The sequence below is a fragment of the Idiotropiscis lumnitzeri genome, chromosome 9, assembly GCF_059441095.1.
Source record: "Idiotropiscis lumnitzeri isolate Australia: NSW breed Sydney's pygmy pipehorse chromosome 9, RoL_Ilum_1.0, whole genome shotgun sequence".
NCBI classification, from domain to species: Eukaryota; Metazoa; Chordata; class Actinopteri; order Syngnathiformes; family Syngnathidae; genus Idiotropiscis; species Idiotropiscis lumnitzeri.
This window is the reverse complement of record NC_142399.1, coordinates 12,667,437-12,690,445: the sequence shown is the minus strand read 5'-3', so window position 1 is coordinate 12,690,445 and position 23,009 is coordinate 12,667,437. Positions and strand designations below refer to the sequence as shown.

The 23,009-nt window shown below is 44.2% G+C and overlaps 1 protein-coding gene across 2 annotated transcripts in view; it reads right to left on the bottom strand.

The window, feature by feature from the left end:
- The window catches only part of gfra1a (gdnf family receptor alpha 1a), a 51,503-nt gene that overhangs the window by 1,125 nt on the left and 27,369 nt on the right, over nucleotides 1–23,009 (bottom strand). For both annotated transcript variants that reach the window (XM_088305310.1, XM_088305312.1), the window contains 6 exons: nucleotides 13,344–13,522; nucleotides 11,004–11,176; nucleotides 9,625–9,734; nucleotides 7,268–7,402; nucleotides 4,414–4,577; nucleotides 1,851–1,898 (listed from right to left, as the gene is read on the bottom strand). In XM_088305310.1, coding sequence (XP_088161436.1) covers nucleotides 1,851–1,898; nucleotides 4,414–4,577; nucleotides 7,268–7,402; nucleotides 9,625–9,734; nucleotides 11,004–11,176; nucleotides 13,344–13,522 — 809 coding nt within the window. The remainder of the gene's footprint in view (nucleotides 1–1,850; nucleotides 1,899–4,413; nucleotides 4,578–7,267; nucleotides 7,403–9,624; nucleotides 9,735–11,003; nucleotides 11,177–13,343; nucleotides 13,523–23,009) is intronic.

Below are 23,009 nucleotides of genomic sequence, written 5' to 3'. Positions count from 1 at the left end.
AAGAATAGATGGAAAATTCCTTCATAAAATTTTTATTTGAATAACAAAAAGAGGCGGGGGGGCGTCCACAGCAGAATATGATGCTTCAAAGTAGGCCTCTAAAAATCCCTAACCATAGTTTTAAACTCTACTTCCAACCCGAACCCTAATTTTAATGCCTAATTTGAAACCTTAACCCTAATTTTTAACCCTACTTTCAAACGCTAACCTTAGTTTTAAATGCCACTTTTTATCCCTACTCCTAACTCTAAGCCTGAATTTTAATCCGTTTGTTGTTTTTTTTAATTTGTTTATTTGTTTTCATCTTGAACATAGATGTTAACTTTTTGTTTACGTGTATGAATGTAACTTAGCGCACTTGTCTTCCCGATGACACATAAAGTAAAGAGAGCGGATGCTGCGCAAAGTGGAGCCGATGACGGGAGCCTTACGCAATGTTGACGACGCTTAAATAAATTCATCTGCTTTGACGGCGCACTCCGGGATCAAAAGGTTGTTTTTATTAATGCTAAATGCCACCACAAGAAGCTCAGTGTTTGTGCACGTGTGTTGTGTTACCGTGTGAGTGTGTGTGTGCGTGCGTGTGTGTGTGAGTGTGTGTGGTGGCGTAAACTAATAAAGCTGCGAGCTAACAAGCGGGTCATCTGCGGCTAGGCGTTACGAAATGTCACTGATGGTACACGGTGACATTTGCAGTGAACTTTACGAGGGCTGGTCCACGTGGAGGGCGGAGCCAACACAGGTCATGTGACAATTTGGCTTGTTGTGCAAATTGAACTTCAAGAATGTTCCGTTGAGCTAAAACTAACCACGGGTAGCGGCTAGCTGTGGTCATGCTGGCAGCTAGCTAGCAAAGGCTAATTTTGCGCTAATTTCTGGCTCATTTTCATCTCATTTGATCAATTACAATAAAAATATAAGCGGCAGACATTCAAGCTGGAAATCAATTCATTTGACTAATTTGAGTATTTTGAATGATTGGCAGTTGTTACAATTCCAAAGTTCAGAATTGATTCTAAAAAAAAAATCAAAAAAAAAAATCGATTTTTCACCCTGAATGACCGAGTGTGTCTGAAATAAAACATGGTGATGTTTTCTGACGATGTAAAACACATTTTGGGTCTTTTTCTGCTTTTGCCTTTTTCATGAAAACCACCGCAAAGGCATTTTTGTGTCTTGAGCGGTCCTTTTTGCTTTTTTTTCTCTTCCAAAAGTCCGTCAAGCTGTCTTGAGCGTTCATGCAAGTGGAGGCAGCCTCATGAGGTTGTTGCAATGCACCAGAGGGATCTGTCAGCTCAGCTGGCTTAACCGAGGTCGGGTCGCGCAGGCAACAGCTTCAGCAGCGAAGCCCAGACTTCCCTCTCTCCTAGCCACGTCGTCCAACTCTTCCGGAGGCATCTCCAGGCGTTCCCAAGCCAGCTGGGAGACATAATCTCCCCAGCGTGTCCTGGGTCGTCCTCGGGGCCTCCTGCCGGTGGGACATGCCCGAAAAACCTCACCACGAAAGCGTCCAGGAGGATGCCTGAGCCACCTCAACGTGGAGGTACAGCACCATGACTCTAAGTCCCTCCCGGATGACCGAGCTTCTCACGCTTTCTCTAAGGGAGCGACCAAACATCCCGCGGACAAAACTCGCCTCCGCCGCTTGCTGCCGAGACCCCGTTCCCTCTCCCCACAGCTCGCAACCATTTTGTGCAACCACTTCAGGGAATAAAACGGAGCAAATTCAACCAAAACGTTTTTTTCAGCGGAGTGAATGGAATGGTCTGAAAACAGAGGCTGGCTAAAGGTGACTTGCTCGGCGGGCGGGTAAGAAGAAGACCTGCTCAAGTTGAAAGAAGACGACTCACCACGCAGAAGACGCTGTCACCGCTGGAGTTGGATTTCAACTTCTGAGCCTGTTCAAGAAACCAAAGAAAGAGTCAGCAAATCTACTATTTGTCTTCACGCTAGCTAACGTTTGGACAACTAAGGTTGCCGTGTTTGTTTGCTATTTTTTCTTTTATTGTTTTTTTCCAAAAGGTTGACCGGAGCCGAGTGCGTCCTTCACCTTGCTGTTTGACATTCAGGTTGGTGTTTTGCTTGACACTGGCCACGTGTCATGATCAAAGCGCTAATAATACTACACAGGGTGGCGAGTGCTGGAGCTGAAAGGCACACTACATCCCAAAGTGGGAAGCGCACAAGGTAGGCGAGTGGACCACTCCCGTGTTTCATTAAAGTCTACGTCCTCTTTGTCGCAAGGGTTCTTTTATTACTGTTCGTTGCCTGCACGTCACGAAGATTCCCGTTTGAAATTACGCTCCCGGTTTCTCACCGAAGTTGTTGATTTACTTGAGCCTTACACAGACTTTTTTTGTCATTCTGATTGAAATCATTCCGAATGAAAATCTCCGGTCACATGTTTACATGCAATGTGATATTTTCCGATGCACCGTTTACATGCTCCACCCAGATCATCCATGTGACACCAGAGATCGACGTATAAATCACGTGATTTATCGGACCGTTCCGCCCCTGGAACGGACTATCCGCTCTGATAATCGGAATTCATGGCCCCATGTAAACCTGGCTACTTGCTCTGATCCTGCTTGTCACTACCCTTGTGCGGCAAAACAAGTTTTTATATTGGTCCAATTTAAGTTTTTTTTTTTTTCCAGTAACATCAGCAGCAATTGCCAAGTAGATCAAATCGTTTGTCAATAAATATTCCCTCAAAAGTGATTTTTAAGAATCTGGACAACAAATGTTGATTACAAGTCTGCAGCAAAGTTGATTTGCCGAGTAATCAGCATTTTCGGAATCATGTTTGATTGCGTGACGGCAAAAAAAAGCTGTGCGGACTTCTCGATGGGAAGAAATTACTTTGGCGATCGGTGCTTGCTGCTCGTGGGACGAAGAAATGCGTACATGCTGACCCTTCAAACCGAACGTCAAGTTGAAATGCGGAAAATGTAAATCAAAAGAAGCAACCTTCACGTGGCTTATTTGCAATTCAAAGAAAGAAACAAACAAAGGGAAAGGACATGTTTTCCTGCCCTCCATCCGCATGCGCCGGCTTGGTCTAATACCTGGATGAAACCAAAAGTCACATTAGCATGCGGCGCACATTTCCATAAGGAGCACGACGCGAAGCCCGCGGGCTACGAGCATGCGCGCACACGCGATTGGACATCCTTTTCCTTCAGTTTGTATCGTGGTCAGGCTGTTTCAAACACGAGATCAAAGACGACAGAAAATGTTTGCCACACAGGCCGAACAAAGACAAACAAAACTTTCACATGATGCAAAGACAAACAAAAAGCTCGAGTTTTTTTATACGAACAATTGTGTGATCTTGCCTGCAAAATTGTCCGAGCAAAAAGCCATTGTAGCAAGTTGAGTTTTCTTTGAGTGAAATCATTGATCAAACCAAATGACGATGATGAGAAGAATGGTGATGATGAAGTTGAGTTGAGTTCAAAATGAACGGCTGAGCGGCTGAGCTACGCTGCTTACACCAGCCGTGGGCAAACTACGGCCCGAGGGCCTCAAGCGGCCCGTTAAACGTTTTAATCCGGCCCGCCGGACTAGAAAAAAATTAAATGAATATGAATACATATATTTTGTTGTAATGCTTTTGTTCACGTTCATTTAAAATTAAATTTATTTTTTTTTTCTCAGATGAGGTGAGGTTAACAAAACACTCCATCCATCTGCCCCTCGGTCAAATTTTAGAACCCATTGTGGGCCGCCAATCAAAATGTTTGCCCACCTCTGGCTTACACCTTCAACATGACTGCAAAAAGAATGGGAGCTAGTTCGCAAAAGCCAAAAATGGCTTGCAGTCACTTTTGAGATTAGAGATAAAACAAAGAATCGATTCACCGACAACTGATCGATCGACATGAATGAACTACAATGAGAATTCATTGATCGTTAAGAGACTTTGCTGGAGGTATTTTTTCCAAAAAGTGCCAAGCAAATTCAATTTCTACTCAGGAACAGCCAAATCAGCATCACAGTGTCTTGGACATGATGAAGCCATCTCTGAGGAAAGAGAGAAAAAAAAATTCCCTGGAATGAACTTGTTGGGTATCACGGCAAATTAAATGAAAGCCAGAAGGGAAAATTAAAACAAAAAGCAAAAGTGGTTTTAAATGCCATCATCATTTTTTACTTATTTTGTAAGCGTAAGGAACCGGATCCAAACCGCAAGTGTGAGATTCTATTGTATCGTCGGCTATCGTGGTATCGCGTGTCGGCGCTAACGACACGGACATCACTGACAGACTTCCTGCCTGGAGGCACGATTGCCGCTAGCCGCGGCTCCGTTTCATCATCTGCGCTAGCTCAATTCCCACTGGTGGGAACGTCGCTACTTCACAAGATGCACACACGGACGGACGGACGGAGGAAGAGACGGACACACACCTGCAGACTCCCGCAGAAGTGGTAGATTCCGGAGTCGCTGTTGATGTGGTTGTCCACGTTGCCGTTGCGTTGGCGCGGCGACGTGATGGCGGTGGTCTGGGCGGGAGCCACGGGCGGCCACACGACCATGTCAGTGCCGTTGCCGAAGGCCTGGATGGCGTTGCCTGCCAAAGCACACACACACACACACACACACACAAATAGAGATTCGAGTTAACGCTACGCTATGCTGGCATGGCAGTCGACGGTCACGGTGAATCTAGTCTGACATGATTTCTGCTCATTTTCTTCCAAGCTGAACATTTTTATATCCTCACAAAAGCAGAACGCAAATTATTTTGTACAATTTAAATTCCGAGCTTATGCGTGAATTTTATGTCAGAACAATTGCAAGTCTTTAGCGTTATTGTGACGAGTTTGGATCGACGACGTGCAAATTGTGCGAGTCATGTTGCCGCTTTGAAGCTTCATGTCTTTACCATTACGCAAGGGATTTCCGCCACTATTGGCCAAGTCAATGTGTTCTATCCAAAAAGCTGGCATAAAACCCAAGTAGTCGTCATCGCCCTTCAGGATTTGTCTCTTAGCCTACAAGTTGAAGAAAATCGTGTTGTTCAAATGGCTTTTGCATTGGACGGCCAAGAAATTTACCGTATCTGTTGATTGTCGCTGACAATTTGAACTCATCAATAACGTTTGGAAAAGAAACAATCCTCACCTGACCCAAACGCTAACACAAAGCTCAACGCCAGCACCAACCCAAACGCCAACTTTAAGCCAAAGTGACACAATCCAAATGTTAATGTTGTTCAACTCAATCAAAAGCAGAAAAAGAAAACAAACTGCTCTTTTCCTTATGATGGCAAAGACTCACCGTTTCCAGGCGGCTGACTTTAAACGTTTATCTGCGCGTCAATCAGGAGCTCGTTTGGGTCGTCCCTGTTCGTAAATAAAAGTTGATGGCGCGCAGGCTGAGGGCTCAATTAAAGTGGAGCGAGTGGCTTCGTAGCGACGGCGGTGAGCAGATGCTTTGGTTCGCAGTTGGGCTCACAGTCACGCTGGCATCCGCTGAAGATTGGACGGCTGCTCTCAAAAGCTTCCAACTGCGACGCTTGTTATCGACACGCAACTGTGACAATCAACATACTTCCTACCGCTAATATTTACACGGATGGAATTTCGGCGCACGAGCAGAATCGATGAATGTCCTAAGAGTAACATTTTGTCCATTGCTGGGGTCACTTTGTCACTATTAGAACAAAATGAAACCAAGCTAGTTCACTACTGTACTGAGAATGAACTAGTAGTCGTGTGACACACAGTCGTAGATTCCTGGACCGGCACCAAAATGCCAACGAGTCAATTTGCCTCTGTGACGATACGATGTGAGTCTAGATTGAAGCGCGAAGCCCGTCTTCAGGCGACTGCGTGTCAGGTGAAAACTTTTCCCAAACGTTTGCGGACGCCAGAGGAGAGAAAGAAACGTGGCTCGTTCTCCTTTGAATCCTCAAAGTGCAGAACAGCAGTGGAGGTACGGCGATTAATCGAATGACCACTACTTTGATAACCGATTAATCGTTTAAAGCACTGTGTTTAAAGCATGTTGCTGTTGCGCTAGTGTGGGAGGCGGTAGTGTAATTGTGTTGACTTGTGCTGCTTTTTAACAAGACCAAAAAGGAGCAGCCTCACCCAGGAAGTTTTGGCGGTTGGAGTTGATGGTTTAAGGGTTGGATTGTTGAATAAACAACCAAGGGAATCGCTTGTTAGCTGTGAAAGCGTACCGGAGAGAGAAAGAAACTGTCCAAGACGTCCACAAGGACAGTCCTTCAACTTGTTGTCGTGGCAACCCAACCTGGGCTGCGAGGATGGGAGTGCGTTCAAAAAGCAAAGCAAAAAAAAAAAAAAAAGAAAAAACAAGCAACAGAAGATGGCGAAGGACTTCTTCGGAGGTGAGTCTCGTCGCCGAAAATTTGCGCAAAATAAAAAAACTTTTCCAAACCAATGTCATCGGGCGATGCAAGTCCCTCGTGCACTTTCTTTTTTCTGTTCATTTTCTCTCTCACTCAAAGTTTTAGCCCTCACCTTTCTGTTTTTATTTCATAATATTTTGTGCTTACATATGAATAATAATTTGAATCTTGCAATTGTTTGAGCTATTGTTCTGTGTTATTTTTTTACTTCAATAAAAGTTGCTGTTTGAAGAAATCTCTAGTGTGAAACTTTCACGTCGGAAAAATCGGTGACCGTTTCCTTTCCAAATTGCTGCCTATAGCTTGCTCAGGAGTAATCTCACGCTGGCGTCGGGCCGAATTGTCGTATCGCCGAGACGGCCACTTTTCCAGAAACCCAAAATGGGCGTTTGTTGTTGAGCCATGAACATTGCATCGTCAAACAGAGCAAGACATTTGCTACACTTTTGATTGCGCAATCATTTGGAGAAAGAAAACACACAGCTGTCGGCCAATAAAACAGATGACGAACAAAAAAATAGGAATTTGATCAAATTTGGGCATTGGAGGCTTCGGCCCCAAATCATCAAACAGTTTTACAGTAAAAGACGAGACTCACACCATCATGTGACACAGAAATAGTTCGGGTCAAGAAAAATCCGTCTGAGATCAAATCGTCTCACTCACAAACTTTTGTTTGTTTGTTTTGTTGTCGACACGTTTACGCAAAAGCCTGGTGATGATCCGGCTAAAGGCGCAGTTTTTTTTTTTTTTTGGGGGTTTGTTTGTTTTGTTGAATTCAAAAGCTCGCCTCATGTGGCCCCCCGCAGAGTAAAATGTGTCTGATTATCCAAAGCGCGTTGTCGCACTTCAAGTGGAGCTGATGCTCGCTTGGGTTGACTCACGCAGGCACGTGTTGTCTGTGAAGAAGGCGGCCAGCTTGTCGCACTCGTCTTTGTTGTTGCCGCTGTTCCTGCAGTCGCAATACGGCGACACGCTGATCTTGGGCGAGCGAAGGTAGTTGGGCGTCATCACCGTGCCTGCCGACAACGTTTCGGTCGTCACCATCCACGAGCATTTCAAGACGCGACATGCAAGGAAAGGCAAACGTGAAAGCAACACATGACCATTTTGGAGAATTCAAATCTGATTTACAAGCCAATACCATCGACGATCTTTTTCATTTTTTACATTTGATTTAGCCAAGTTATTATTTCATTTGATTTTTTTTAACAAAGTAAAATATTAAACAGTTTCATTTCACTTGTTAAAAAAAAATGGTGTGACTTGGAACAGATGAATGATCATGATTTGAGATACAAGCGTGGAACAAATTAAAATTGTAGCTCAAGGCACCACCAAGTGTTTGATTCGCTTGACAAACCAACAGTTTCCCGGCCAAAAGTCTTTTTCTGTGACGATATGAAGAATTTGGGGGCAAAAAATGGGCGACTTTTTCCCCTCCCTGCAAAATGATTGCGCTTCGGCTGACATTTTTTAAACTCACCCAAGCATGCCTTTGTGCGCTGGGAAACAGTAAAGGTATGATTCCCACAAAAATTCACATCAAGAAATATTGGGACGCAATTTTGGCTTTAATGCCACCACATGGATTTGAAATCACGCAAATAGATTGTCAGTTTTGAGGGTATTTTCATTCCCATATCAGATGAACAGCGAACGAAAGGCAACGAAATAAGCAAAAGTAACGGGCACGTCCGGCTGCCCATTTGGCTTTTTTTTGCTAACGTGATTGGTGACAAAAGCAGCAGGATGACTTCCCGGGCATCCCGACGCTTCACAATGCAGATGGACAATGACCCGACTGCCAAAATCGTTTTTGAGTGGAATGTTTCGATCACCTGACACAAATCCAATTGAGCACTTGCTGAAGTGACAAAAGTGAAGAAAAAAATGCCCCCAAGCAAAAAGAGGCAAGCAGTGAAGATGAGGCCTGGCGAAGCATCAGCATCGACGACAGGGATGTCGTTGATGCCTTCCACCCGTCTGCAAATCATTTGAAAGCAAAAGTCCAACTTTGATTTCGGATTGCGCCTTTGCGCGCTTCAAAGCGGCAGGCGGAAAGTCTCGCCATTCCAACACTGTTCAGAGCCTCCAATTCAAGCTGAGTGTCTGTATTGAAAACACTTGCTTGATTTGAGTTCAAATCCATTTTGAGCCAAACGGACGGAGGACCAATGTGTCCCGTGTCCCAATATTTATGAGCCCGAATGTGGCAGCAAACACTCCAACATCGCCGACGACAACACTGAACATGAACAATGATAGCAAGTACTTGTTCAACTTTGAGATTGAAGACGTTTTGCGCAAGTCTCGAGACACTCTGACAACTTGTGTGTGTTTTGGGGATGAATAACAGCAGCAGTGATTCTGTCAGCGAGTGTGTGTGTGTGTGTGCATGAGCAGGAAGTGGAGGGCAGAGGAGTGAAGAAGGCAGAGCAAGTAAATTGCTTCAGTCAGTGATTCTTCTCTCCCCCCAAAAAGGCCGCTCCCTGGCACTGGCCTCGTTCCAGAATCTTTAGCCCTTTTGTTTCGAGGGTGGGGGGGGGGGGGGGGGCAACATGAAGACATTGTGAGAGTGCAAACTTGTTTAGCTGGGGGGGGGGGGGGTGGGCGAGGGGGTAATGAGCTTCAATGTGTGCATGTGTGCAGACTCATTGAGAAACGTGAGATGACTTTTGGCCGCTGACTCTGGTTTACATTTCAAGGGGACATGCAGCAGTCCGATACTTTCCAAGCTTGGAATTCCATTTACTTGCGGATCAAATTCAATGTTGCCCATGTAAATGGAGTGAAATAGCATCAATCGGTTCCAAAGCAGCCCCAAAAAAGACAATTATTCACTCCATGTTTGAAATTAAGGAAAGCTAACAGCTGCAAAATTTTCAGCTAACATGCTAACAAGCAATAACCCTATGGGACATTTTCATGAAATTTGAAGAGACATGCCACATTGAATTTTAATTTCAACATCAAACAATTTTACTGAGATGAATATTGACATTTTTGGTGATTGTTTTCATTCCGTGAGGTGTACCAAATGAAATTGGAGCATTTGTAAAAAAAAAAAAAAGAATTCTGAAAATGCAAATTACATTTTTTTTTTGTTTTCTGGTTTTGCCCTTTAAGTCGTCACTGTGAACTTTATTTCAAATGTTGTTGCAAAACTGGAGTCGTTATCATTGTCACGTTGTCTTGCAGCGGCCTATCACTCAAAACGTCTGACCGAGCGGCAACTCACCGATGAGGCCCGAGTAGGCCAGCAAACAGTCTGCGTAGTTTTCCTTCAGGCAGCCCGACAGCGAGCGCGGTTCCGAGTGGCAGTTGGCGAAGAAATCGGCCAGACGCGACCTGAAACACGGCCAAAATTATGATCAGGCTCTTTCGCTTCGTTGGTTCCCTCGATGCAAGCGCTAGCAGCTCTGGTGGAACCAACGTCATTTTTCAGTGCATGCAGAACTTCAACAACTACTACTCGGTACTGCGGTTTCCGCCCACATTCCAAAGCATGTTAGGTTGATTGGACGCTACAAATGAGTGGCGACCAGTGTGTGACTCCGCCTACTGTCTGAAACCGACTGGGATAGGTTTAGTTAATCCTTTTTGGATTAGCCAGTGCTGTCAATCATATGCGTATGCATATTTTCGCTATTCACAGGGAAAAGGTAGACAATAAAAACCCATTCCCAAAAACAAATGGCGAAAATTCCACATATACACGAACCACGAAATAGTGGTTGAATCCTGTACACGTGTTCAGCAGCAACCCGTCAGCAGACAGCGTCGGCCATCGTACAAATGGCTGACATATGGCGAGGGAGGCGGAGGCAAAACGGCAGACTTCAATTCATCTCGCCGCCGCCTGACAAATGGACCGCCAAGTGTGTGATGGCGCCGGAGCAAGACGGGACGCTAACGCGAGCTCAGAATTTACTGAGCAGTCAGTGTTTATGCACGTGAGTGTGCATGTGTGTGTGTGTGTGTGTGCGAGCCAATGCCTCGGTCCAAATTGAAGTCATTCATGATGCTTCAATTTAATTCTGGTGAGCTCTGGAGACGGCGCAAACATCCACACACGAATGCAGGTGGCGATGTCATATGCCCATCACTGAATTAGTGCTGCGTCATCAGCACGAGTGTGTTTACGTGAATCGCCTGAGGTCAGGGAGGTTGCCAACATCAGTGTGAGGCCACTCACACACACATTTGCACACTTGTGCACACAATGACACACTGACTGTGCATTACATTTCTGGATATCAAATATTCTGAAAGATTTTTTTTTTTTTTTTGCGTTCAACTTGCCCAAAATAGTTTTGTTCAAATGTAATTTTATTCATGAAGCTAATGAAATAATCGGTTAGTTGTTTATTGTCATACATTAATTCAATGAACAATTTCACATACGTTTGATTGTGTTTATTTGATCGATTATGCTTCATTATAATAATTGCATTAATTTTAAGATCATATATTTAAAACTAAATAAAGAATACCAAAAAAAAAATGATTGTCTTAAAAGAAGTGACATTTATTTTAGAAAGGAAAGCGCAGAGTAATATTACTGGAGTCCCTCAGGGAGCTGCTGCTGCAAAAGCTTTTGTGCTTTGAATGCGGCACCTGCAGATGTAGTTGGTCTTGCACAAGGCCTGCAGCTCCAAGCAGTTTGGCTTTTGTTTCTCCTCGTAGGAGCAGACTGGCACGATGGTCTGACGCCGGCGCTCCGAGCACGCCGTCTGGTCGCTGAGTGGGCACGAGCAGAACAGCATCCCGTAGCTGTGCTTGGGAGGAACCTAAAAATACAAAACAAAGACAGAGAAGTCCAAAAACTTTCAAGTTTGCTTAACGGAAGGAAGGTATATGGAGAAATATTTGATTCGACTTTGATTTGGATCGGATGTGACTGGACAGACATGCAAACGAGGGGAGCCTCCTATTGCCGCCCTTTTTTCAATCCGCCGTGTTGGCCGCGTCTGCAAAATGAGCGAAACCCAGCCGAACCAGCATCTCGTGACTAGAACGAGAACTAGAACACCTCACAGGTCGTTTGTAACAAGCACAAATTGAACTTGAATCGAAATTAGTGTGACGTGATTACACATAAAGTCAACCTTGAATGCGTGAATATGAACAAATTTGTGCCCGGGGACGCGAGCGATGTGATGACGCAATGCAAGTCAGACAAAAAGGAGAAAATTTGCTTCTTCTCAGTTTGGAAAACAACCGGCCACAAATTTGCAGCAACAGCCAATTGGCATGGAGCATATCAGCGCTGCCAATATTGTAATTTTTTTCAATTTCATTTTCACGTTAATGGAATGTCTGTCACATGAAAACACTATTAATGAAAAAGAAAAAACTTTGTAAAAGTGTTTTTCCTAGAACCGCAACGTCACACACATCTTGGACTTGTTGAGTACAACAAAGTACAAACCTGTTTTGTTATTGAAATGGCGTTGTTACCGAAGGCCCTTCTCCAGATAGGCGTGGCACGAATGAAGTGAAATACGACTGAATTCAAGTTTGGTGTGCGCACAACTCTGGCGAGCAAACCGGTGCGAGTACCATCAGGCCAACGTTCGCTTCACGGCGGGTGTGAACGCAGAATAAGCCAAACTTTGACTATCAACGGAACGGCCATCCGCTAAACACACTTCAATCTAATCCCACAACTTGAAAACTCAACCCAGCCAACCCAAAACATAACCTCGACCCAACAAGCCTGAAGCATTGACACGCCACGGGAGACTTGGGGCATTACGTCTCCTCAAGATTCTGGAAGAAATCCTCACGAGACAGTAACGGGTGAAGAGAGTTAGCTTTGACACATCTGCGTTGGCTCGTTTTATCAAAAATCAATAGTTGCAAAGCTTGGCTGCAGAAGGAACGAGCGAGCCATGAAGGTCAGTTGCAGGCCGATGAATGGAGTCAACTCGTCGATTTTTCGATTGTGTCACTTGTGGCCTTTGAAATCGAGTTTATGAAGACGACGTCACAGCAATCGTTGGCTTCCCAGTGGCCATCTGATATCAATTCAACATCCAAATGACATCCAAATCCTTCAATTGATGTTTGAATGGACATCAGGTGCGCGCGGGGTTTGGAGGCCTATTTGAAGATTTTGATGAGCCCAGCTGGGGGCCGCGGCGTCTGCGTTCATAGCGTTTAAGCAATGACGGCATCTTGAAATCAGCCATTTTTAGCTTGCATTCTTTAAATGAGCAAATGTAAATGCTGTTGAAAGCGCACAACAATATAATCTGATGGGATACAAGACTGACTTGATGGATGAAGAGTTTGGTAACTCAAGAATGGCGATGATTTGTTTTCATTTCCTGAAAAGTTGCGCACGTAGAGATGCGAGCATTCTGCTCGACAGCACCGATAATAAAAGTGACATCTCAACGGCAGTGCGGGCTGATGACTCAATGAAAAAAGATGTCTCTCTGACATTCAAAGTGACATTTTAAAAATGCGCATGGACCAATTGTTTACGGAGTGGAGCCGACAGAGAACGCGACCACGTGAAACCATAAAAGCGTGCGGCGGTTTCTTTCTGCTCTCGTCCTGTTATTTACAACGATTAACGGGACCATCTTACTGTGAGTCGCGCTGGGAACGATCATCCCAATCGCAAATTATCTTTGACGTTTTGGCGACTCAGGGGTGGGAGCCGCAAGTGGCTCCTTCATGCTTCTGCTGTGGCTCCCTGTAACTTTGGAAATTGAATAATGTCTGCTTCATTTCAATTTGTTTTTGTCAGTTAGTTTATTGATCAAATGCAATTCTAAACCATGGATAAAGTTTCTGAGGAAAGGAGAAAGTTTAAATGCTAAGGTGTTACATGAACTAGTGTAAATTAATATCTGTCACGCATCACAACTGTGTGTTAAAGATTTGAATCGGTCGAAATTTTGCAAAGATATATTGTCCATTGTTTTTCAAATTGTCTTTTGTTACCTTGTCGAAGAACTGTCTGAGGGCCTTGTGGCACTTCCTCTTGTTGCAGACTTCGGCGGTGGAGACGCGACTGGTGCACGGGCTGATGTAGGCCGAGCGGTACTTCTTGCACGTGTCGTTGAGGTTGCAGGCCTTGGCCGCGTTCAGGCAGTTGTTCTCTCGGGCCACCGCCGGCTCGCCTGATGACGGACAGGAGGAGATGGAAATGAAACATCCATGCGGTCACTCATGATACAAGTTAAACTCGCGGAACACACACGAGGTACTTGAGAAAAATCCTTGTTTCGTTTGTGCTCACCAACCCTGACCCATCTTCAGGACATCTACCCGAAAATGTCATCTACTACCCTTAAAGTATGTTCTATAATGAAACTTATATTGGCAACATGCTGGTCTTTATTTGACTCTGAAGCTAAAAACAGGTCAGCAGGTTCCAGAGCTTTCTCTATTCAGGCTCCAGCCCACAAAAATGAGAGCAGCTGTCTCAGTAGAAATGTTTAAATCTTGACTTGAGACTTCATTTTACATTTGTGCATTTAGATGAGTCACACATAGTATGAGAGTTGCCTTTGGTCGTGGCATCCGGATTTTGGCTTATTGTAGTGCCGCTACCCTCTCTCGAATATGAATCTGAATAATTTCAACGTGTTTAGTAAATGATCGTCTAAGAATTTCTATGTGGCTTGACTTTTTATCTCATTTAATCCCAGAAACTTTCACTAGAGGAAACCCCTCAATACCAGCGTTTTTCCGGATTTTGACTAATTTTGCGAGACCAACAGAAGAATGTGTTCTAAAAAGGCTAAGACGTATAAATACGTCTTTGGGAGGCAGGGATTACATTTTTGAAAACGTATATGTATGTCTTATGGATTGAATGAGTTAAAATTGGCCTTCAGAGGAAAAGATTTGGCCAAGCTTGTTCTAAAGCCGAGGCAACTAACTCTGTCACCTGGCTGGAGCAAAACCTACCAAGCTTCAGTGAGTCAGTCTCACGGGTTGAGCGGAGGTCAAGACACTGCAACCATTCCGTGCAGTCCGTTCGTATGATTGGCGACAACGAGTCTTCACAACAACATCACAATTGTATAAAGCCTTTGAGATACTTTGTAACGAGCAAGCTTTACGAGCAATCCCTATGGAGCATGCTCGACATACATACAAAGGAAAGGGAGAGACTTGGTTGCCAAAATGATGAGAGTGGCACTGGGCACGTTGCCGTCGAATAATGCTGAACTTAACTTTGCAAAGCAACAGCAAAGGTTTGCAGCAAATTACATCCCTTGATTTGGGTTTTTGATTTTTGTGAGAAATTCACAATTTGGTGCTTTTGTTCTTTGAGCGCGTGATTTTATGTGCAACTGAACACAAGTCAATTTGTGCACCTACAGTATGTTTTGAATGTGGAAGAAAATTCCAATTTTATTTTCCTAATTAAAAAGTGTTCAGGAAATGCACATAATAAGACTTGCGAGTTCTTAACCTCTGACACGGTCAAGAACCCCGAAGTGTCAACCCATTGCCTCATCCTGGACTCCAAAGTGAATGCTTGTAGCCTTTCCTATAGAATGTGTTACTAAATACAAGGAGTCCAACTTATGAAAGCAGAAGCTTTGATGGTGCCAGGTAGTGGTTGGAATGGTTGAGATACCAGTAGTGTCTAATGTACTGGATCTGTGACATGATAATCAATTCTGGTGGACAACATGTAGCGATTGTGTTTATTTCTGATGTCCGTTTGCGCTAATTTGCAGTGATCCTGCTGCCGCGCTGTAAATGGGGCAAAAAGAGCTAATTAAACAGCGCCAATTAAGCGGAGGGGAGGGCCAGCGTGGCAAACATCTGCGTGCAGGCGGCCCATGAACTGAATTCAAAAGTGTGCTAATGAGACGCAATACTTCAAACGGGCCAATGGAGATCAAAAGTAGTCCAACCGGGGGGGGGGGGGGGGTGCACGGTGTGTCGGTGGGGTGGTGTTGAGGTTGACGACGGGGTAACAATGTATTCTTTAACAACTCACTGTCAAATAAGACAAAAGTCACGAAGTGATTGGCGAGGTAAACATTAAAGCGACCGCAGGAATTGTTGACAAGTAGTGGTCGTGTACTACGTCCGCCACCCTTCATGTTGAAAAGAGAGAACAATGTACATGATGTGTTCAGGCATGTGGCAATGAGAAAATTAAAGCAGCGGCAGGAATTTTTAGCATGTACTGGCTGTGTGCTGATGTTATCACATTAGCTGATAACATAGGTGACAACAATCTTCCATAGAGTGATGGAAAGATGTGAAGTAAAAATTAAAAAATCGGAAGAAAAATTGGACAGGGACGATATGCTGGTGAAGTGATGGGATGAAAAACGGTCATGGAGAATGCAGGAATTTCTGGCAAGTCCTGACTGTGACAACAATCTCGCATACTCTGATAAAAAGACGAGATGAGAGGAGGTCAGGGAGGCTGCAATTATTATCCAATGAGTTGGACATGTCCTGTCTCTTGTATTCTTAACACCGCAGGACTTTGAAGTAGAATTTTTTTTTTTCAACAATAAAACAACCAAGCACTGCTTCAGACAGCACAAAAAAGGCTTTTTCAAGCCAACTGCCTCCATGTCCCCAAAACAAAGAAAAAAAATTAACAAACAGGAAGGTTCGCTCCTCCTCGTCTTCATTGCTCGCTGGGGACCGACACCTTGGCGACATCTCGGCGACGTGACGAGACGCAATTTGGCATCGATTCTTCGGCGGGGAGAGAGCTTGCTGTTTTTATGTGGGCGCAAGAGGAGGAAACGGCGGTCATGGTGTGGCTTGTTTGGGAAGAAACAATCAATAGTCAATCTGCACTTTTTCAGCGGCGCACCTCTCCCCCCCCCCCGCCCGCCCCCCTCCACAGAATCGGACTCCCGCTAAGGCCGGGAGAGTCAAGGGAGGGAAAGTGACAAACAAAGAGTTTTGCTTTCGGTGCTGGTGATTCTTCTTCATAAACAAACCCCAAAAGGCCACAAGCCCGACTGGCTGAGTCTTCAACTCTATTGGGTCAGTTTTATTTTATTTTTTTGTTTTAAATATTATTATTTTATTTTTTTTTGTGGCCTGAAAGTGTGCACCGCTACCACTAACAACATCGCCATGAACACAGAGGAGCGAGTTTACAAAAGAACAGACAGCGAGGCTATATTTAGCAATATAGTAATTATGAAAAAAAAAAAAACAGAACAAAGAGGGAACTTCAATTCTTTGTAGTTAAAAAAACATTATTCGCTGAATTCTTTATTGTGAGGGTTACCTCCCAACTTGTCTCAATTTAGTTTTGAGAGTACTTGCAAAACAACCACGGCTGCATTCATCAAAGGTGAAGCAAAAATCATACATGACAAAACAAAGAGAGTTAAAACAATCTTTTATCGGAGATATTCAATTGTGGCGTAGCTAACAGCTTTGCTTTAACGGAGACGTGCACTTGTGTAACTGTACACCACTGCACGCTTGAACAGTTGGGTGAAAAATCCACAATTAGTAAAGGAGGATGACTGTATAGCGCCCCCTTGGGTCAGTACATATGTGATGAACTGTAGGCAGATGGCAACACACGCACAACATGCACACACACACACACACACACGCACTCACGCACACTCATGGTTGGGCCTGGGCCATCTGGATGCCTGGTCGGGGGAGCGAGGACCCCCCGGTAGCTCACGTTTCCGATGCAGCCACAAATTGATTATCACGTCTCCTGTTTCCTCGGGTCCCGACAGCAAATCAACCCCCACCCCTCCTCGCAAATCCCCCCCCCCCCCCCCCCCGTCCCCCACCTCCGTCTCACACCCATGCTCATGCCACCATAATTACAATTAGCCTGGGACAGTGCTGGAATGGAATGCTAACTTCCACCATGACAAAATTCCCCTGAAAATCTTTCTTGCATTGTACAGCAATGCTTTATGAAAGGCTGACCTCACTTTGTGTCTGACATCATTAATCGTGCGCCGCCAAAACCCTCCAAAAAAAAGCCCCTCCCCCCCCACCTCATCTGTCTCTTTGGGGTACTGTGAAAAAGTGTTTAGTTGCAGAATAATTATTGACAGCAACACATATTCAATATGAATTGTTCTTTTTGAAGTCAGTTGATGAATAATAGTAAAGGCTAACTTCTCTGATTTTCATTTTGAAAATAAATGACTTACTATTACCGATATGAGTACTTAAATTATTGGCTTCATTTGCATTTTGCACCCAAAAAAAGTCATCCAAACACAAAAGTATCTTTTGAGTTCTCTTATTTTGCATCTTGGTCACTCAAGCTGTATTTACAGTGACTGCCATTGGAGGAAGCCTCGTTACTTTGCTGCAATACACTCGAGGGCGCAGTGCTCGCAGTTGCGAGCATTTTGCAAGCGATAACAGATGATGAAAATTAAAAGTAGTGAAAGTAGATCAGAATGTGGCTCTTTGTAGCTGAGTCAAAGTGCTGTTTCGTCATCACAGAAAAATAAAAAAAAGTCAAATGTATGCTGCATTAACCCCCGAAAAATTACTTCACGCCAATGTAAAATGACTCCCAAACGTTGGGTGGGCGGTGCCTAAGCTTGCCTGACTTCCAATTTGTTGGCGTTCCTCGCCCTAGTAATGGACATGACGAGCCGAGTTTCACCAACTCATCTTTATTATCCACTGAAAAGCTTTGCTGATCTCCATCTCATGGCAATGCCATCTACAGCCATCTGTCAGTCAGTACAGTACTAAAAAAAAAAGCGTTTCACACCTTCAAAAAGCACATGAGGACATTTCCCCATTGAAGGAGAACCAAGGCCGCCTCAGGTTTCGGATGGATGGAGGAGGACGAGGAAGATGAGAAAGAAGAGGACAAAGCTTGGCTGGCCTTTTCCTTATTTCAGAAAAAAAAAAGCACAAAAAGCATCTCTGGTAGTGCTCAGGGGTACCGACGTTGTGTGTCGTTAATAACGAGCGTCCCAGCGCAATAAAGTGGCGGCTGTGGCAAATAGCACAAGTCCCATTTGCTGTAATTGATCCCTGCAGTGTTAACAGTCCACACAAGTTTCTGCTCTTTGCCTGGCACTTTATTGAGCTTCGGCGCCTCACCACAATAAAAGAGAAAATCACACTGAGGATTCGCTGACGCTTTCAGAGCATCGTTGGCTTCCTCGCAGGACGCTTCACCTTCAGAGAAACAACAACAAAAATCCCAGCCTGCCTTCAAAGTGCAAGCGTGTCTTTGGAACACTAATTCCATTTAGAAACAGTCATCTTAAACACTAACCTAACTTTGAAAGCTCATCTTGAGATATTTAAAAAAAATCATTTGGCAGAGTAGATAATTGATGTCAAAACTAAAAACTTCCAAATTACAAAAATAATTAAAAAAAAAGTCTATCTATCTCTCCTGAATGTAAATCAAGGCGACAGACAGGTAAGCCGGCGCGTGCATTCATGCGCTGCTCACTTGTAAACATCGCGTCCACATCCGTCTTCTCACTGTACTGCTTCATGTCTGCTGAGGGACCACACACGAGATATCGAACCACGTTGAGTGCATGAAAGACGGGAGAATGGCGGCCTCGGGGATCGTCTATATACGAAGACGATCACTCAGCTCACATGTCGGCATTCCCGCATCCAAAATCCTCTTTTGCCTCTGCACTGAATGCAAATGCCATTCACGTGTTCCTGCGAGCTCTCATACAACGCTCCGCGAACAGAAAGAGGAACACACAAGTGCTACAAGTCATCATAGAACACTAGTCTTGGTGTCGTATACAAACACACGAGTAGTTATGCTGTCATGAAAATGGACAGATAATTACGTAATACAGAAGCATCACATACTGTCGAAAAAGACGACTACAAATACTGATACAACACTCGCTGCACAAGTATACATGCACCAATACAACAATTCCGAAAAGGGACACAAAAAAAACAAGTACTGATTAAACACGGTACATAAAAATAAAAAAATATGCTGATACCTTTCACACAATGGTCACATAAAAACACACGACAAACAAAACACGATGGGTTCTATTTATGCTCCGAGCTCAAGTCAGACGCGGCGGGTGGAGCTTTCTTTCTTTTGGTATTTTTGGAGATGGAGCAGTTATAAATGGCCGTTTGCACGGTTGTTGGAATGAACACAGCCGAATTGAATCGGAACGGATGCGGCAAAACAGAACATTAGCAGACTCACTCGGACTCAACGCAGGATTCCGGCGCTCACAAAGTACGTTTACAAGCAACTGCGACGAGATCGCCACTTGCGGATAATGTTAAGTTGTAAAGTGGACACCTGGAGATCGCCTAGCCCTCCCGATCATGCTTCCATGAGTAAGAATGCCCCCAATTTCGTATTTATGAGTGAACTATGATGACACCTATCAGTAAACCTTGGAATCAGCCTGCCTGTGCCCTGGTCAAATTCACCAGAATGACATCACACCACCTGCGCCACAACTTAGACCTGCTCTCAGGTGGTCTAAATTACAGTCTGCGTTCACCCACCAGATTGTCAGGTGAGCCGTAATAGAAAACACCCTCGGTCCGCCAGGACGCCAAGCGAGGCGCAGTGCGGTCTGCCAAAGTTGTAAACACACTAAACTAGACTTGCACGGATATGAAGATATACTCGTTTTGACGCCAAGAACGCGTGTGTCGACTCAAATAGAGCCCCACGAGCACTGATACAATACTCCTCAGGCGTCACAGAGGAACCAGCAAGTACTTGGAGTCGTGATAAAACCTTACAAGTCAGAATAAAGTACTCCTCACGCGTGTGACTTGGAGCACATAGGTACTAAAAAAAACCCAAAAAAAACCTGCATATTCTGCTTCAGTAAAAGACTACAGGTCCTGAGCCAAGCCATGTGGACACATGGCGGTGTGTGGTGGGCTTCTGGCAGCCTGATGAGGTCATAGCGATGAGATGACTTAACGAGGAATTAACGAGCGTCCGGACGACCCGGGGCCTCTCTGCTGATGGCTTCCCTCTTCGGTACAAAAGCGCCAGTGTGCTCACATGCCAGCTAATCACATGAATGCTTACGTGTACACCAACCACACTTGATCATGCGTTGTCATGGTATTGCGCTGATCTGTGTATGTGGCGCATGTATTGCAGATGTGACACAAATACGCCTCAATCATTGACGACTTTGTTTTTCGCATAAAAAAAAACTAATATATACATAAAAAAGTCACTTCTCCATAAGTTGCCAGTGCCATATATTTCCGTTTAGAGAGGAACAATATCAAATGTTATGCTAGCTGCACTCCCGTTGTCTGACCTTTACGACGATGAGCGCTTGAATGAAAATATGGGATGCTTTCCTGGAAGGCCAAAAAAAAAAAAAAGAAGCTCTGCAGGGCCTGTTTTGAACTGCAAATGGAGATCAAGTGTGCAATTAGCGCCACAAAAGCGTTTAAAAAGACAAACATTTGAAAGAAGCTCTGGGAAATCAGTGTGAATGATGCCCTGTAAACAACAACAAAAGACAAACGGTGTCCGCCGCGTCATAGCCGAAGCAACCAAATCATCTTTAATGAGGCGCACATTTCAAATCCGATTCATCGACTCGGCCGTAAAATAATCAATAGCCGCAGTCCCGAGTTCCAATTAGCACACTTTGATGGATTGACGTCCACAACACCATCGATATACATTGAAAAGAATACACAAAGTTCAACTCATGAAGTTGAATAAAGCTCAAATGGTATCTTTACCTTCATCGTTCTTTTTATGCACATGACTAACAATTGTGTTGACACATTTCTTCACTTTCATCCCTCGTTCAAAAACAGGGCACGTATTTCAAATTGTCACTGAAAGTGATGCACAAGCATAAGTTGCCAATGGGTGATTCCATCTGTCAGAAAATTCCAAACTAAAAGCAGATTTTGCAAATATCAAAACTATTTTGACTCATAATGTAATAATATAAATATTTGTTGCTTTTTTTTTTTTGGGCGCCGCTCGAACACATCCATGGCATTCTATTCATTTTAATGTAGAAAGATGATTTGAGATACGAGTGCAACAAATTCAACTCCTATCTTGAGACGCCACTGAACAAAATATCTTGTTTGTTCTTTTATAACGCAGCTACAAAACTTCAGCATTAGCTTGTCTTATCTTTGAGTAGAATTATTGCCTGCGCGGCCCCCTCCGACTATTTTTCACCGTCTTGACTTGTGAGTCCCCCCTGGTGGCCTGTGCAACCTTGCCTCCTCATCAGAGCAAATAGAAAGCACTCAAGCAAATGACGGCCGCCTCTGCAGCGTCCGCGTCCTACTTCCATTTGGCGCCGGAGCGGTTGCCACGCAGCCAGACGGCCGGTCGATGGGCGCTCGGCGGCTTTTACTTTGCGGCCGCAAACGGCACGAGGGCCCGATTAACGAGGAAGACGTCGTGATGTGCTTTGATGGACTTCAATCAAATTGCCATAAGACATCCAGAAGCTCTTTGTTTTGATCCTGTTTACTTCAATCAGACGACACCCTTGACCATGAAAAGTTTGCCCGGGCAATTTTTCATGACTAAGCTACACCTAAACGCCAAATGGCTGCCGGACGCCAGCTCATCTCATGGTAACTAAAAAAAGTCCAATTTTAATATATACAACACATACAACCTCATTTACATCGACCTGACCACACTTTACTTGACTACAGTGTAAAGTCAACTTTCATGGCTAAATGCATATGACACTCGTTGACCACCGAGAGTTCAAAGCCAACTTTTAACAACCAAACTACAGTTAAATGCTAAATGGCTAAATTCGAAATGCCTGTCAAAAGGAAACACACATTAGCAACATCTTTTGGCCACAAAGCAAAAAGGTTAACCTCATCATGACTTTTGGATTTGATTTGAACCACACCTAACACACACACAAACATCTTTAAACGCTTTGGTCCTTTCGTCACCATGACAACCTCTAACCAACACCTGACCTATTAGTTGCAGTGTGTGTGTTTGTGTATTTGTGTGTGTGTGTGTGTTGTCTAGATGCCTGACTGTGGTTTATGGATATTCATTACAGCTGAGGTTACACGGGATAAGAGGGATGTTTTATCTGGGAACGCATAAAAGACACACGTACTCAAGTCCATATCTGTTGACTCAGGAGAAGTGAAAGAAAGCACCTCTCATCCCTTGTTGTGAAAATTGAAATTGAAAATTGACCCGCGCAAATCATGCTAACCCATTTTGTTGCACCCAAAAGTGGCGAACGGTGGCAAGCCAGCGGTCGGTGACTGACTGGGGACCAAAACATTTCTCAGGAGATCCACTTGGCTTTGCCTTTCTGTGCCTCTTCCAGTGTCTGCAACCTGGTGATGACACTCAAGAGGATGCTCTTGCTACATCCATGAAAAAGTGAGTAGTTATACGTGTGTACGGTAAGATCGCCAATGACTTTTATGTATGTCAAAATGGAAACGACATTCTATTTCAGTTTCTATTTTTGTTGTTTTGAGTGTACATGTTGGTCTGAAAATAACAGTCGAATATTACTACACATTCCAGGTCTACCTCATTAAATTGAGCTTTGGTTGCTGGAAAATTTGATTTGAACCAATGAGTACGTATTTAGCTCATACTTTTCCATACGTAAAATGTATGACGCAAAAAATACAAAAATAAATAATTGA